An 18303-nucleotide genomic window follows, 5' to 3' on the forward strand; every position below is an offset into this window, starting at 1 on the left:
TAAACATAACCATAAATCCAAGTGATAAAACAAAAAGACTGGACGAAAAACTATTTCCATTCAAAGTTGATCATTTTCAGGTTCATCATTCTGTTTTCGTCCAATTCTGTGAAGATAAAGAGATCCAAATTTTAGATTCCAATTCTCTTGAAATTCAATATTCCTTTCATCATCAACAGATTCCAGGGTTTGAATAACCTTGAATTGGTTCTTTTGTCGCTCCTATTACAAGTTTCATTCCTACTGTTGCCTTTTTTTACCTCATCTTTACTCTATTATAATATGTAAATGGGAAACAAGTGCAGTAAACCTTTAAGTTGATTCAAATACATATCTACTTATATTAATTAGAAACGGTTGGTTTCTTTGAAAAAAAAGAAGAAGCAAAAGAAGGAAAAATATTGAACCCAAAATGAAAGGTTAACCCGGACAAGTTCATTATAACCTGTTGAATTGAACTGAATTGTTAAAGGTAAATTAATCAACAGTTAGGCTAAAGTAAATACTGTAAACTGACGATCAATATTACTGGTCTTAAACAGCTTCCATCTAAACTTAGCAACATTTCTCATCTTCAAGTTTATCATTATTTTTCCACTCCCAGGTAATGTATTTTCATTCCCAGTTATTTTTTCATTTGTTCACTTTATTTCACTCTCTTCATCCTCTCATCCTCTCCATCATCTCCTCTCATCTTCACCATCTTCATCAAGCCTTTCAACCTTCTTCTTGCTTCTAAGTGTCACTTTATATTCTCACCCATTTAGCTTGTCCCATAATTTGGGGAATTGTTTTCATTATTGAATAACTTAATTTAACTGTCTCAACTGTTATACCATTTATTATATTATTATTATTCTCAATGATCATAAAATCGATTAAGAGTATTTATTAAATTGTTGTGTCAATCCTTTTCATCCTAATTGAAGTATTAATGAAAATATCAATACTTTAAGTTACAATATTTAGTCCAACTGTTTTGTTTTCCCTGTCAATCAACGTAAATGCATTTTCATTGTTGATTATTGTTGCTGTTCATCCCTTCAACAATTAACTTGGATGATGTTGAGGTTCAACCATTAAACAATAAATAATAACATGTTTTATCAATCAAATTTAATAGTAAGTTAATGTTCAATGCTTTTATATTTGTTTCTCCATTTTACCCATTTTATTGGTACGATTGGGTAAAAACTGGTTCAATGTGATTCGGGTTTACACTGATTTTTGGTAATGCCAAGGGAATGGGAAAATGGGTCAAATTTTCAACATTTTCATCAAATGAAGTCTTCATTGATATTTTATTTTGAATTTATATTTACTTCTAATTTGCAATTTGCTTACAAATCAAATGTTGTCTATTAATATGCTTAGAGCTTTCATGAGAATTGGTCAATATTTTCATCTCTTTTTTTGCAAATTTCAATTCAAAAGGCTTATTTTTGGACATTATTTTTATTCAGAATTGAATGTGTATTGAAATTTCAGGAAATGGAGCGCAATTTAACATCCAATTTTCCTCAATTCTTAGTCAGTAAAGCAAAGAATTTGTATTTCATCATTCAAAACTGATCATATTATTCAGAAAGAGTTGCAGTTCTTTGAATAAATATGAGCTTTCAAGACCAAAATAGCCTCATTTTGCATCAATTTAATCGGGAATTTGTTTCTTCGAACAAGCCTTTCAATTTTGATAGATTTTTCTTTCGCAAGGTATCCATTCATTCCTCTGTCTGTCTTCCCATGCAGTTTGTGATCAATAGGATTCATCTTTGGTAGGACTCATTACCGTGCTATCATCTTTCTCAAGATTCTGAATAGCTAGCTTTCGTTTTAGCTAGTATAAGTATATGTTAGATCACTACATTGAAAGATATTCATGCATAAGACGCGAGGCCCCTTGGGGCCGAGAGTCTTATCAATGAATATCTTTCAATGTAGTTATCTAACAAACTTATACCAGTTTTGTTGTATTAATGTGCTGCACTGGTATTAGTGCAATATACTTTTTACAAAACAATGGCTTTCCAAAAAAAAAGTGGTATAATTACGATTAGACGATAACTGACGGCTAATTGAAACTACAATCAACGCAAATCTTCAAAAACAATCGAATGCTTTTCCAAACTTGAGCTTTTATAAGACAGTATTAATAAGAGTATTGTTTTGGACCAAGATCAGGACAACACATTCAATTCAATTTTCAAGTACCCTTCGAAATAACTGGTTAGATAATCCATGATATTTAAGTTACAATACCAAACTACAAACAAGTGCATTTGAAAGATCTATCGTCTATTTGATTCTATTACAATATAAGTTTGCAGAAACGGACAAAATCGGCATTCTGAGCAGTGAAGCGATTTCGGTTCGTCGAATGCATTTTGTAAGTCTACCAAAACAATGTACAAACCTTTTGATACATTTAAACAAGGGAAGCGCGTGGAAGTATCAGAGGTTGAAATCGTTAGTATTAAGCTACAATTTCCCTACCTGATCACCTTAGCATCCAAACTTTTTATAAAACTGATATTTCCTTTCTCAAACAATCCAACATTTAATAACATCTTACATTACATTTCCATCAGAATTTTGATTCTTAAGAATTGATTCTTTGAATTTGTAATATTAATTTATTCCGAGTAATGTAATAATGTTACAAAGTCATTCCAAGAAAATTTAAATTAGATATTCATTACAAATTATGTTATTGATAGAAAAATGTGTGTGTAAAGGTTTTTAGGGACTTTTGAGTGTAACTTGAAGTTATCATTTACGGTGTAAAACTGGGCTCAGTTTACATGAATATTGAGTGCATATTGAGTCCGATTACTCAATATTTGTCTAGATTTTGCAATTGTTGATCTTATTCTGCTTAAGTGCCTTAAATTGTTGGTTAAATCATGAGATTGTCAATTTAAAAGTGGAACCAGTTTACAGGTTGAATCAAATTTCATGGACAAACAGCATTTGCCAAATAATTATCAATTTTTTTCTCCACAAGCTCTCAAAACAAGCTGAGCACAATGTTTTGGATAAATCAAAGGGTAAACATTACCATTGAAAAATGTAAAGTAAATATTGAATTGTCCTGAAATGTTACCATTATTATTAAAATTATTGTTGTTTTTATTTGACTTGCAGATAGCAAATCCAGGGACTGATTATGAGTTTTGCTTTGTGTTTAACAACAAGAATGAAAATTTGCTGGGAAAGGGAAAAAAAGGTTTCATCTTTTTTCATCTTATCACAACCAGAAAATCAAATTAAGAATTTGATGAAAATCTGGAAATTTTTCATTGATTATTAAAGTTGAAAAAACAATGTTTAACAATGAAATTAAACTATTTTTAGGCCTAAAAAGGATTCTTTTCAAATAATGCCTTTGAGCTTTTTTTACTCTTCACTTTTCTACTTTGTTTCAATATAATCAAATTTTAAGTTGACATATTTTCATATAAAATGGATTGACTGCAAGTACCAGAATAAAGCTTCAACCCAACTCAATTAGCCAGACAATTTTGCATTAACTGTCAAATTAAAACACTCATTTACTCAACATTTAAATGATTCAAGAGTTGCCATTGAAAATTAGCTGTAAATTAACCAGTTTTTTCAACCAGATTTACACTCGAAACCATTTCCATTGTTGAACCAGAAAAGCTTGCAAGATCACATTAACCACAACAACAGCTAAATGGTTCATTAATTGTGTGTTTAACCTTTATTGTTTTCAACCTTAAATTTGTTAAATAATCTCTTTAATTGTTACTCGAGTCAGCTGTCGATTGAACAATCATTAACATTGAAGGTTTGGGTTAATTGTTGTTTTTACAAGATCAACTCATGTTTGGATTAAGGCAATTAAAACATTTATATCATCCGATTGTCAAAGAGGCAAATTTTGCAAGTTGAATATGCTTTTTGGGTTAACTCTAAGTGTAAACCTTGACTTGAAACCTACTAATATCATCATCTATGTTAACTGTGATTGTTGTGGGTAAACTGAATTAAATCTTATTCTTAATTATTTACGTTGAAATAATTCATTCAAAAGTGATTACAATATTTTACGATTGAGTGGGTTGAGTTGCCTTTTGGATCAACCTTGGGTTTAGATATTGTTACAAATGTTGGTTAATCAGGTCAATTGACTTTATTGTTGCTTAATTAACTGTTTCTCATCGTAATCATCATCAAGATCATCATGATAATAATTATGAATGATGTAAATGAGTGAAATGTGAATCTTGGAAAGCAGTTTGGAGTGCAACTCTTAAAGCTGTTGTTTTATTGAAATCGTGATATCGATCAATTGGATTTGATTGTTTAAAGATGAAATTGTGATCAAAATTGGTTAATCAGTTTATTTAATTTTTTGCCTCTATTCTTGTTAAATTGTGATGCGATCAGTGAAAGCAGCTTGGTGTTGATGCTTTTTGTTGTTGTTTTATTCACAGTGAAAGTGCTTGCTTTTGGTGAATATTTTTAGCTAATTTTTTCATCATGATTGTCACTTTAAATGGTTGTTTTGATTTTTCTTTAGTCAACTATCAAGTTGAAACAATATTATGGTTAATTATAACGATATTTTTATGTTTATAATGCTTAAGTGAACCATTATAATCACAGTTTAAGGGTTCAAAGTGAGTTGAATGATTGGGTTATTAAGGTTGAATCCCACGCAACTTTGATTCATCTTCATCTATTTTTCATTCAATTGTAAGGTAACCGGAACTTATTGTACATGAAAAGGCTGATAATAACACAATTTATCATTTACATCATCACATACATCACCATCTACATCAGCATAAACATCACAATTGTGGTGATATTTTTGAAGGAAATCAATTTACGTTTTTCTGTTGTTTACTTCTTGATACAAAACATAGACACATGAGATCGTAAACACTTGAACTGGTTATTTTTAGTCATTGATGGGCATAAAGTTTGAAAAACAATTAAGGATGAAATAAAATTAAAATTTAATCCAGTAACATCACAATTAATTAGGGCTCAATGTCAATTTGAACCAGATTCACTTTAAGCTTTACGGCATTCACTTTTACTTAGGCTTTAGTTAGGCCTGAAGCCTTTTCTCAGTTCACACCAACATTATAATTGATTATGATTAACTGTTGATGATACGGATGATGGAGATGATTATGATGGGATATGAGATGAATATTTGAAGTTATAATCATAATTGTAGCAAGAATAAACAGTCTATTAATAGCAACTTGCTTCACATTGATATATGGTAAGATTTGGTGAGGTATAGGTGATTCTGGTTATTATTTGAGTAAAATGTGTTGTTGAGTGTTTAAAATTAACTCAAGTGTAGGTGGTTAACGTATTTATTAATGATCAAGAAGATGATGATTAAGGTATGATGTTAATGATGAAAATGGTGTAACACACAAATAAAAACAAGAAGGTAAAACCTACAAGCTATTTACTAGTAATGCAGTTAAGTAGGTAAAGGTTTTTTTTGTCAACATTGTTTTCAAATGATTTTTAAGATTTACTTGATTGATCGTGTGTCTCTGTTGATCGCTAATGATCATTAAATCGAGTCAATTGTGATTCAGAATTGGTTAATCAATCATTTCACTGATCATCAAGTAGATTGTTATCACTGGTTACATAAAAAAAGGTAAACATCCATTTCAATTAACATAAGCTGATCTAGTTACTGGAAGGAGCAAAGCCATTCCAAAAATGAACATAATACTGGTGATGATAGCGATCATTACTACTTTCATGATGTTAATTGATCAAATCATTCAAAGTTTAATTACCAAAGATTATCATCTAATCCCGAGGCAAATTAAAAGCAAAAAGTATCTTAATCCAGATCAGAATTGACCAGTTGCTTAAAAAACACCATTCAAAAATCGCTCTTCTAACCTTTTGCATTTACAATTAGATGGCGTAATGTCTCATTGTCTTGTTTAATGTCATTGTCAATTTGTTTAATTTTCAACTGTGTTTAGGTAACATTAATTGCTATTAATAAATGATAATCTTGTCGGAATTGATCAACTTAATTCAGGGAGTGAAAGGTATTTTAAGACCAACAATTGTCAACGATAACATGGTAAAACTTACGTCGAGTGTTTTGTTTTGTAGTTAATGCATTAGCAAGTTTATTGTTTCAATATCAACCTCTAAATGTTTGTTTATCTTTCTTTTATATTAAAATGTTGCTTTTAATTTGATCGTGAGTTTATCATCTTTTGGGTGAATTGATTTTAATTAACTCTAATTTCTGGTTTCTGGTGTTACAAACAACTTTACCTAAAAAAGATCAACATCAACGCCAACCGTTATTATTACACACACACATTAGTTCATTTGATTAACTCATCTCACTTTTAATACTTATTCATAATTAAATATCTTCTTTTAATCTTTCTCTTCTTCTTCTTCTCCTCTAAATTATATTAACATGGTTATAATTAACTCAGGTAATGAATATAATCAAAAAAAAGACAAGAAAAACAATCAAACAAGCTTATGTATAAACGCAAATGAAAATAATAGGCAGTATAAAAGTGATACATTACTATAGCTGTTAAAATACAGTAAACAGCTTTTCCTGCTCAACCGTAAGCTCATCTGAATCTCATTGAATTTCATCCTAATCATTTGAATAATCTGGATGAAAAACAGTTAACTGTCTAAAATATTTTAAATGAAATCATTATTAACTTTGAATGGATTAAACCTTTGATATGTGACTTTCATTAGACACTAAAAGCATTACATGAATGTAAAATGAATTCAGACAAAAAGCCAAGTTAAATTAACATAGCTTTTGAAAAACAAACTATTTTGTTGTTCATCTAAATGAATTTACTTTGCAAATTTTACATGAAAACCTATCATTATTTAGGTCAGTAAAGAGTGAGATTAGTTTCCATCAAGATGGCCTAATCTAATTCAATCACCATAAGCTTCTTAATTTAATCAGTAAAACATGTTAATCTTTCATGATCATTGTCATTGGGGAAGTTGGTCAGTTGACTGCTTCTGACTGTTGATAAGGTAATCCAGTGATCAACATTGAAAGATTGAAAGATTTCAACAATTTAATTTATCCACTTTAAATTGGTTGACAGCATTTTCTCACATCATTTCAGTCAAATGTTATTGCCATCAATTTTCAAATTTGTGACAATTTTTGTCTGCACCGGTCTCCATCATCATCACCATCAGCTTGATAGTGTTAAAAAAATTGTTGACATTAACCTAAAAATTATTACAGCAATTAAATGGGAAAATTTTGCTTTTAAATTTCATTTCAATTACGCTTTTCCTCGAGGATGTAACTAAATTAGTAAACTCAATCAACCTTAAGCTAACAATCAATATCATCTTGCAAGTGTTAAAATGACATGAGATGAATGGCGACCATTAATCCACAAATCTGCTCCTTTCAGGTCATCTTGGCTTTGACCTTTGTCATCTTGTCCAATTGCTTTAATCGTTCATCCAAATCACCCTCGACGTCTCCCTTAAGGTTATCAACAGCTTCACATTGGCCTGTAATCAAACAATCCAAAAATCGTGTCCAAAGGCTTCTGGTAATAGCAAGTTACCTATTGAACTGCCATTCAGCTGATCCTCCATTACATGCAATATACTAGACAAGATAAACTGTTTTTGTGACCAATAAACAAGATGGGATTAAGTTGGAAGGAGGATAAATGATCGAGAAGATGGTTGATACAATAAATTATCTGGAAAGAAAGGAGTAAAAATGAGTATAAATAAAGTGTTACAAGATGATTTATTCTTACTTACATAAAGCATGTGAATAAAGATAGCAAACAAGTGATAAAACTGAATACATTGGGCGGAGGAGAATTGATATTTACCACGATTTAGAAGACGATGATGAGGAAAATGATGTTAATGTTGATGTAGTTGTTGTTGTTGATGATGATGATGAGAATGGTGAGAAAGAAGAACCAACCTTATCATCCTACTCTCTTTACCAGTCTTACTGTTGGTCTTCCTGGTAATGGAGTTTACAGCGCCAGCTTCAGCCACTCAATCTTTTGCAATATCTTCGGCTTGAAACTTGAATTAGTTATCTTCATTATCCCTCCCTTTCTCTTTCTCTCTCTTTCTTTCAGGTATCATGAAGAGTAAGATGAGAGAAATGAACATGAGAGAAAGAGAAGATGAGTAGAAGAAAGAGAAAGAGAGTAAATTGTATCTGACCGATTTTTGGCTATTTACTTGTCTCACTCAATTTTCAGCTGAAAATTTACCAGTCTCATTGAGCTTGTATTTTGTCTGTTGATTGTTAGAAACAAAACATTTTTGCTTTTGTTATTATATTTTAATCAATTTAACCAGTTTTTTCACAAGTTTCATTCATTAATTAAAAAATTAAGTTACTTTTTGTTTTTTGTTTTAATTATTGGCTGCAATTGATTGATTTTCATTTTTGCGCCACTTTATTTTTCCCTCGTAATCATCAGCTGCTGCAAGTTTTTTTGCCTTAAATTACAAGTGTAACGGTTCAACGCCAATTTTGTGTTAATTGTTGTGCTTTGTTGGATGGTTTACCCTTACAATTTGGATTATACGTTTTTTTATTTGGATAACATGATGATCTGTAATTAATCAAAATTAATAGTCAATGTATTTGAAATTAATTTTGAGCTGAAAGGCTTCATCAAATGATCACAGGACCAACTCCAACTATACCCAGTGAGTGTGTTAACCTTTGTGTTATTACAACAATCATTCAACCTGTTGCAATCATCTATTTTTCTGGTTTATTAATCAAGTTTAACCTAATTTTTGTTTTCTGGTGCATTATAACATTTTTATAAAATCATTATCTAGGCAATATTTTAATGAAAAGTTCAATCTGATGGAGCTTTAAGTATACACATGTTTAGACGCTTTAGATTGAAAGTACAGTTGATTCGTGATGTATCCAGTTGATGGTTAAGATGAAGGTGAATCTGGTTAGTGACAAACATGGATCGGAGGTTGCAATGAATAAAAGACTGTGAAATTATATGTTATTGGAAAAGAGTTTGGTGACCGTTTAAGATGATAGAGTTGGTATTGAGTTCAATGAAAATCAATAGTGAAACAAGAGAGATTTTAGATGTTCCCAAAGTTTTCTCTCTATTTTGTCATACCTTGTTCAGAAGGATGCCAAAGAAACTGGTGAAGATGGAGAAGAAGAAGACTAAGACCAAGGAGAAGATGGAAAATGAGTTAAAAGATGAGGAAATGCATTCCTGATGTTAAGATGTTAAATGCATCATTCCAAGATGATGTTCAAAAGGAAGAAGATACCAAACGAGACTAGTAATATAAAGACAAGGGAAAGACGAAGAAATAAAGAAATAAGAAAAGGAAATGGAAATAAGATGAGCTTTTCCTTTGAGCTTCATATTTTTTTCAACATTAAATGTTAAATAGACATTTATATTGGTTGATGAAAGGAATTGAAACCTTTGAAGGAATCATCATCATCAACACCATCATTCTCAAGGTGAAAAGGTAGTAAAAAAACCTTTCCCAGGGAGTCCTTAGACATTTTCATCCTCTATATAATTCCGTCAATCATCGAGTATGATTCAGATTATTCAGATTATTCTGATTTCATCGTTCTCCTTGCAAACTTCATCTTCTTCTTCATCATCTACTTCTTCTCTGATCACTCCAGTCACCAAAATAGCTTTTGTTTCTTGCCTTTCACCAAAAATGAAGAGAAAGGTGTTATAAAGAGATGATAATTTTCACCTTGATCTCCTGTTTTTTTTGCCATCCCTGGAGAATCCTCATCATCTGGATAGAAATTTTGGATAACAATCTAACTGAAAAATCTCTTGATACTTTGTCTACTTTTGGGCTTTGTTTCCCTTAATCATTTTACAGGCAAATGTTCAATTCTTCCTTCCAAGCCTTGAATTCATGGATTCAACAATTGACTCTATTGTCATCATGGCACAACTCTTATCATTATTACCAATTCAGTTTCCTATGAGAAATCAATTGTTTGTCACCATGAAAATTCACTCAACTTACCATCAAGTGTCTACTTATTAGCTAAATTAATATTTTTTTGCTCCTTTTCAATTTAACTTTTCACCTTTATTTTGTTGACAATTTTTGTCAGTTTAGTCTTTTCATGATTGAAACCTGCTTTAGCGTTTCTAATCAATTCCCAATCATCTAATTAACAGACTTTTAACCGTTTTTTCCCATTGAATTCATTTACCTTTTCAATATGATTAAACTAATGACTATTAAAAGCTAATTGCTTTAGGCTGAGTTAACCACAATATAAAAGTTAAAATACACTTTACTCTGGTTTGTTCATCCTTAAATCAACGCTTAATTGGCCTCAATCCTGGTAAACAATTTTCACCTTCCTCTTCCTATGGTTAATTGCAATGCACTTCTGTCAATCTTTCACTTTGATTGCAATTTAACGAAATAAGGTCAACCACAATTGGAAACTGATTTTGATATTTTCAATAGTTGAATCTGTTAAATCATCAGCAACCATTACAATAATTTTTCAAATGTAATCAAAATAGTGAAATTCATCTGAATGAACACCAAAAGAGTTGCAAGTGTTGCGGGAAAATGAAATTTCCATCTAATTCAATCATTAATGTTTGGTCAATTGATGAATTTTGTGAAACCAGTGATTGAATTGCTTCTGATTAGTAAATTGTATTTTGTCAACTAGTCACAGCTTTTTAAAAAGCCATATTAGGTTAACAAGTGAAAGATTCACTTCTAAATTGGAACCAATCTAAATGACCTTAACTGTAGTTATTTATTTCCGTACAATTTTAAATCATCATCAACTGGTTTTACATCTTTATCATCATCTGCATCATTTTTCACTGTCCTCTTTCAACATCAACAAAATGAAAGCAAAATAAGGTACAAACAAAATAACCAAAATAATGATGAAAGGACATAACCTTAAAAAATACAGTTGGTAATGCATTTAATTTTGCTTTTTTTCTGACTGCTTTTTGTACCAATTTAAAAATTTAATATGGTTTAATCACCATCATTATGACTATTAATAACATAATCATTTCATCTTTTTATTGTATCAACAGTGTAACCACATTTTAAAAATTGAATTCAATTATTTTCACTTCATCAGCTCCAAGATCATCCCAATTGTTGCTTTAATATCAAACAGATATTTGAGATTTACTAAATATTACTTGTTATGGTCATTATTTTGTTGTGTATTTATATGAAACAAATCAAATTAGGTTCAAAAATTGGTCAAATGTTTACCATTTGTTCAACCTAATTGGTTCATATTACATTTCACTTTGTTTGTTTGTTGCATTGAAACACACATTAGATGGATAAATCATTCATGTTGTTCAACAGATTGACTTCATCTTCAAATTGATTTCTGTGTTAAGGTTAAATCGTAGGTTGATCAATTGAAAGCACAGTTACTCATCTTATCATCGACACATTTCATCATTTTAATCACATTCATCATTGAGAATCGCCATGATGATAAAAAAAGTCAATTAACCGTTCAATACAGCTTTGTTCATTATAACAAGACAAGGTTTTGTTTTTCAAATCAATATCAGTAATAATAAACAAAAATGTTGATCAATCATTCAAACTATTCAATAATTCAGGTTGACCTAACACTTGACCGAGTAAATTGTTGTTGTTTCACCTTGTTGTTGATTATAAATGTTAAATAAAACATTTTAGAGCCTTAATGATGAACAAATAGGGATAGAAAAGGTGAAAAACAATAATTAAATTTGAAATTTGACAGTTGAGGAAAAAATGCTGCCATTATACAAAGACTTTGAATGTTGAGGGAAGATTAACAATTTGAGAAATTTTGTATTTAATTTAAAAATTAAAAGATGTTAAGTGGTTTCAACGAGCTTGGTTAGATGATTGAGAAAGTGAAACTGATCAGTCACACCCTGATTTAAGGATATAATTGACCCTGAAAATGAACTTAATTCAAACTGATAATTTTACCTGATAGTTGCAATTAATTTATGCATAAAAGGGAAAGGACAAATGGTAAAGATTGAAAGATTAATGTTGATTTGTTTAGTAAATTGGTTCAACTCATTGTTTACTAATCAACTTCCTGATCAAATTTTTTCTTTACATGTTTTACTTTATTAATACAATCAGCCGATAATTTCTCATCATCATTGTCTGATGATGTTAAACAGCTAATCAAGTAAACCATGTAAATGTAAATTTGTACCAATAATGAATAACTGTTGATGTGATTGAAAGGTAAACAAGGAAATGGAACAATGTAAATCATCAAGTCATTTTCGTTGTAAATAACCATTCAGTAACTGATTGTTTAACTCAACAGTAATCAACCTGGGAATAGTTTGACGATCACTTTAAATAGATGAACGTAAATTATCTTAAGATGTAAACAATGTATTAAGGGTAATCAAATTGTTCATCCTTCCTCTTTTTTATATACACTTTGTGAAAGATGAACTAAATTCTGTAATGAATCTAAATTGATTAGCGTTAAAAGTTACTTCAATTTAGATTGTAAAAAAGCAAACTATTCCCATAAATTGTATAATCAAGGTTACAATAGACTTTAAAGATGTTCAACTATATTTAAGATATTTTTAACGCTTTCCTTTGGTTCCATCATCTACTCATCAGGCTCTTATGGGAATCCTCATTCAATTTTTGCCAGGGTTAACCATGATGGATGGGTTACTGTTCAAGGTTGAAGAATGATGATCATGATGATGCTCTCCTAGTAATGATGAAATGAAAATGAAAAAGTTGAATTACATTGAAGGTTAGAACCAATCAAACATGAAAAGGTAAACATTGACTAATTACCTGGGTTCACTGATAGAACATTAATTGAAATTTAGTTTTTCCTCGCACCAACCATATTCATGTGCCAGCTAATTGTAATATGTTGAACTGTGTTGCTCCAGGTTTTCCTTAAAATTGGATTAAGCTTGAAAGGGTCTAAAAGGAAGAAACAAAAAGAAAACGTAAGAAACATTGAAACAAATGAAAAAAGGGGTAAAAGAAACAAACGTTAGAATATAATAATCTGAGAGGAAAAAGGATTGCTTACCCTTGTGTATCAATCTCACTTCAATGATCTTAATCAAGTTGATTGCTTTTTGATTCTGTTGAATCATTCTCATCAATCAAATCATCTTTTGCCCAGATTTTTACCGTTAAACTATTGGTAAATTTCATTAAAGAAACAGCAAAAATACACAAAAAGAAAAAAACAAAATGCATAAAATGTAATGTAATTTATAAAGAAACGTTTAGACTGAAGAAATTCAAAAAAAAACTACATTACTAAGTTAATTAGAATCACAATAATCTCAAATAATGCAGCATGATGGCAAACATAGGCAATTAATAAATTGCTGAACAAAAAAAATTAACTAAATTGAATTAACTTTTGTAAAACCTTAAGTAAAAATCACGTTGACTTTAAGAGGGAAACAGCTGATTCCCTCCACTTTTGCATTGCAAATAGACGAGCTGCTATTTCCAATGAATCAATCACGGCTGTAACAGCCATTTATTTTGCATTAGATTTACATTTAAGTTGCTCATTTTTCTAATTATTATATTTATTTAAATTGGTGATGTTAATATGGTTTGATTTGCTATTTTAGTTGTTTATTCTGGCTCTTAATTGCTGAATTTAGTATTGATCTCAAGTTGGTGCTTAGCCCTAACATTAAACCTCGCTTTGTGTGACCATCATTTCGTTTCTAAATGTTTCACTTTATGTTATCTGTTTTTGTTTCACCTTTTTCTCAATTTATTCATTTTCTTTTTATTTTATTATTTTTTTCTTCTTTTTTCCAACCTAACCCATTATCATGTCCCTACTTATTCTTGACGTTAATTCCACCCTATTAATTGCTCATATACAAATGGCTTTATACAAATTGGCAGTCAACTGAAAGCAGAGATTAATCGGCTTCGCAAGAAAGGTGTCATCAGGCCTGGAATCAATTTAGCCGCAGTTTGCGGACGGTGCCTCACTGAATTGGGTTTGATCCTTAACCGAGGAGCCATTTGTTCAATTTGTAGGAAAAAAGTTTGCAAAAATTGTAGGTTTTTTGCTGATCAAGATAACCCAATAGATGGTCATAAATGGGTTTGCATTGTTTGTAGCAAACAAATGTAAGTTAATTAACTTTCCATCAATCACATCATCGTCATCACCATCCACATAACAATCTAACTGTTTGACTCGAAGGCTTTTCAATTGTTAACCGCCGGGTGGAGTTTGATTTGGACTTTGGAAGTTGAAATAATCAAGTTAATCTCTACAATTCAATCTCTACAACAATTTGTGCTTTGTGAAAGGTTGATGTTGATTTTTACCTGAACCAAAAAAGATCAACCTTTTATTGCCATCTTCATCAGCCACAAATCATTTCCAGTTTTTTTTCCTTCATTTAATTGTTGACAAAATGCAATTTAATGTTGTTGACCAAACCTTTTTACCTTTCTCCATCTATCTCAAAAACACGCAGTTTAATTAACTTTGATTTCTAGATCACAATCCTAAAGAAATTAACTTTTTTAGCTGAGCAATAAATTGTCAATGATTACATTAATATATCTAGGTTGGATCATAAATCAAGTCTAACCTATCTTTATACAAAAATTGTGGATCATAAGCTTTAATATAAATGTCAAAACTAATAGTATATTATCAATTGTCAACTATTAACAGTTAAAGGTTGATTCAATTAGAGTTTGAAAAAGCAGAGCAAAAAAAAAGGTTAACTAAATATTGACTCAATCAAAAAACATGGATATAAGATTACATGGGAAAAGAGTATTGTAAAGAGGAATCCAAATTTGTCTGTCAACGCATATTACAATTGAAAAACAATGAACAGGAACAGAAGATAATCAAGTTTAACAATTGAATTTAAAAAATTTAACCTGACAAGTTGTTGACATTAAATTGAACAGAATTAAAATCACAATCAATTTGCTTCGTATTTGTTCAGTTTAAAGGCCTAAACCCAATCAACTAATCATTTTTATTTTCAACCTCAACCAGAAACAAAAAAACCCATTTCTTTAAACCCAATCCAATGGAAAGCTAAATTCATCTTCTGTATATTTACATGCCTCAATTATCCACACCATGATTAACCCTTGAGGCCAGTTATGAATTAATAATAATGCTAATAGAATCATTAATTGCCAGGCTTGGTATTACATTGTATAATCAAATAAATTACACTCGAGTGCATATTTTGAATTTACTTTTGAAATACACTTTTAGCCCATACATGTGCCTTTTCCCACCTTTAATTGTTATTTAGTTGATTGTAATTTACATTTCCCAATCGAATCTTATTTCTTAATTCCACTGTGATTGTAAATATGATTAATGAAGGTTTTACAGACAAAATTACAATCAATATTGTGAACTTGACTACAGTAAAATCCCAATATTTACATTGTTTACCCTTTATTATTGATTATTTTTTCAGCTCTAAAGGATATTCAAAGACAATTATTTTATTGTATCTTCAGTAAATACTAAATTGTGATTCGGATTGGGACATTGATTAAGCTTTTTTGTTCACCTGATTTTAATAACTAGCTTTGCTTATTGGTATTCAATAACATTTTATTCAAAATCTGTACATTGGTTAATACAAGGGTTGGCTGAGTTTGATGAACTTAATTTTGTATAATTGTTGATTGAAATAATGTGCACTCTTCAATGTAAATCTCTAGCTATTTTAATATTTAAATGTCTTGTTTCCATCATTAATTATCAACAATTTATCCAAGATTTTTTCTTTTACCTTTAATGGTAAATTGATGATTTAAACTGGATCAATAGATTTGTAATATTACAAGTTACAATTGACATGCAAATATTACCTATTGATTTATACATTGACTTAAATAGTTTGTTTGCATGTAAATGTTTAAGTTACTCCGTTTTGCTTGATGTTATATCTAATTGTTTTGCCAATCGATTGCAACCTTAGAGATTAATTGTAATTTTTACTATAAAATCTCTTTATTCTCCTTCTAATCAATATTTCTTGTTTTTTTTCTCCATATTTTTCTTTCAATTTTTGTTTCACATTACAGTCAACTTAGAGCCGTTTCAGGGGAATGGATGAAAGAGTTAACTCGTTCAGCCAGTGAAAAGATTCGTTCACCATCAGCAAGTGTATTTGCCACTGCCACTGAAAATTTGGGTCGTTCACTTAAATATTCATTTAGATCAAGTAATTTATGATGATGTTTTTCAATTTATCAAATCTTTAATTTCTTTTCTTTTCTTCTTTTCCCTTTTCAACTTTCACTTTTACTTGTCTTAAATCACCATCATGATGATTTACTCCTTAACTGTTTACCCTAATATGGATTCTTGTCTGTCTTTTCAGGCTTCCTCAAACAATCTAATCAAGACAATCAAAACGAAGGTGGCCTTTCAAGTAACAATAAACTTGGTTCCAGCAGTGAAACTCAACTGAACAAACCAGATTCACTTGATTCATCGTTTTCAGTTAAACCATTAAACAATCTTGAATTTGGTGTTGATGGTGGAGGAGGTGGAGGTGGTACAATTGGTGCCACTGCAAGTGTAGGAGGTGTTATTGGCCCAGATCAGTCTAACCTTGGTGACAATAATAATGAAATAGGTAATAATTATAGAAGATTTTATCGAAGTCGAGGTCAAATTCCACCTAAACTTCCACCAACGATAAACACCAGTGAACCATCAACGGCCCCTTCAAAGTCACCACCAGCGGATGAAAGTGGAGATCAAGAGACATCGCCAAAACCGCCATTAAGTCCAGTGATTAAAGCTTATCAAGCTGCCGTTGATCTTGTTTCCGTTGATACTAGTCGAACCATGCTTAACAGTTCACCCAGTGAACGAAAAACAGTTTACCGTAAGGTTTCCAATCGATTGTTGGATAGCTCATCGTCTGAAGAGGATGATGAAGAGGAAGAAAATGATTTAAGGCTATCAAGCCATTCGAGAGCTTCTAGTGAGTCAACTCCATCGCCCAGGACACCCAATAGTTGTAAAATATTAAGCGGCATCTCAGCTAATCAAGCTACAGCATTTAAATTTCCGCCTCTTTCACCTGTGCCAAGTCTATCACCTTTAAGGACAGACCGGCCGCTTGAGTTTATACCGCCAGATCGCCAGTCATCTGATGAATTTTCAACCCCACTAAGCTCATTTAGATCACGGTCAACATCCAGTGAGACTCCTGAAGAAACTAGTACAAGTGGAGGTGGAGGAAGTAGCAGTGGTGGAGGAGGAAGCGTTAGTGTTGCCTCAAAAGGTTTAACTGCCGAAAATGGATCAACAAACCGTCGTGTCAGCCCTTTGCGCAAACAGAGAGCCATTGCCGAAGAACATCAGACTGAATTATCAAACAAATTAGCAACAGTGTGTCAAGTTATTGGCGATTCTTCAATGGCTGGCAATGATTACCCCACAGTTGTAAATACATCTTCAAATGTTACTGGAAACAGCGAAAGCTTGATACGACGTGAACATAGCGGTGGAGATTCAGGAATTGATTGTAATTATCCAATCACTCGTAAAGGGACAGGTTCATGGACTTCTTGGTTCAAGGAGAAACCCTCAGCAGTGACTTCTGCGCCAAACAGCTCTACAACAGGCACGATCTCTTCCTCTTCAGTTTCAGCACAACCTGGAGGAAAAGTGGGCGCATCAATGCCTAGTACTCCATTAGCCACTTATTCTCGATTTAATCAAATTTTAGCAAATTCAACGCCATCTAAAACTGTCTTAACCTCTTCTAATCCTTCTGTGTGTACTGTTACAGATAAATCAGCTGACGATAGTGAAAGTGACGGTACCGTTGAAAATACGACTGGAGTTGTTTTTCGCAAAGTAACAATAAAGAAGAGACTTTCACGGACTCAATCAGATAGAGGTTCACCATCACCAACAGGTTCGCCAATAATGTCTACCACCAATGCTGTTAGTCGAAATCCATTAATGTCAACCAGAACAGCAACAACAACAACAATGAATTCATCCGAGTATCAACAGTCGCAGCAACAGCCCCGTTATACACAGTCACCGTGTTCATCACCAGTTCCACCACCGATGAACTCAACTCCTATTCATTCCAACCAAATAAATAGATCATTCAATGATGATCGGTGTCGTCGTCCCAGTGGAACCATTGGTACTTATGTTAAATCCCATTCTGCTGGTAAGTTGATGATTACCTT

General features: G+C 31.4%; 1 protein-coding gene and 3 long non-coding RNA genes across 8 annotated transcripts in view; 2 read left to right on the forward strand and 2 right to left on the reverse strand.

The window, feature by feature from the left end:
- The window catches only part of LOC107365455 (uncharacterized), a 58371-nt gene that overhangs the window by 17781 nt on the left and 22287 nt on the right, over positions 1–18303 (forward strand). For 2 of the 4 annotated variants that reach the window (XM_015932961.3, XM_015932965.3), the window contains exons 3-5: positions 13984–14214; positions 16165–16304; positions 16464–18284. In XM_015932961.3, the coding sequence (XP_015788447.2) occupies positions 13984–14214; positions 16165–16304; positions 16464–18284 (2192 nt within the window). The remainder of the gene's footprint in view (positions 1–13983; positions 14215–16164; positions 16305–16463; positions 18285–18303) is intronic. The other 2 variants (XM_015932964.3, XM_015932962.3) reach the window with 2 other exon arrangements.
- LOC107365458 (uncharacterized) lies at positions 7080–8189 on the reverse strand. Its single transcript, XR_001569434.3, has 2 exons — positions 7813–8189; positions 7080–7748 (listed from the first exon to the last, which is right to left on the reverse strand). It is a non-coding gene; the product is annotated as an uncharacterized LOC107365458 (long non-coding RNA).
- Positions 8123–11249, forward strand: LOC149094495 (uncharacterized). The gene is made up of 2 exons (XR_016200912.1): positions 8123–8730; positions 8869–11249. It is a non-coding gene; the product is annotated as an uncharacterized LOC149094495 (long non-coding RNA).
- Positions 11782–13496, reverse strand: LOC107365457 (uncharacterized). Of its 2 annotated transcripts, XR_003082889.2 has the most exons (4): positions 13373–13496; positions 13136–13246; positions 12889–13023; positions 11782–12799 (listed from the first exon to the last, which is right to left on the reverse strand). It is a non-coding gene; the product is annotated as an uncharacterized LOC107365457 (long non-coding RNA). The 2 variants fall into 2 exon arrangements; XR_001569433.3 differs by lacking the exon at positions 13373–13496 and having other exon boundaries at positions 13136–13278.

The sequence above is a fragment of the Tetranychus urticae genome, chromosome 1 (assembly GCF_039701765.1).
Source record: "Tetranychus urticae isolate SD_2017Ah chromosome 1, NJAU_TeUrti_SD_1.0, whole genome shotgun sequence".
In the NCBI taxonomy this organism is placed as follows: Eukaryota; Metazoa; Arthropoda; class Arachnida; order Trombidiformes; family Tetranychidae; genus Tetranychus; species Tetranychus urticae.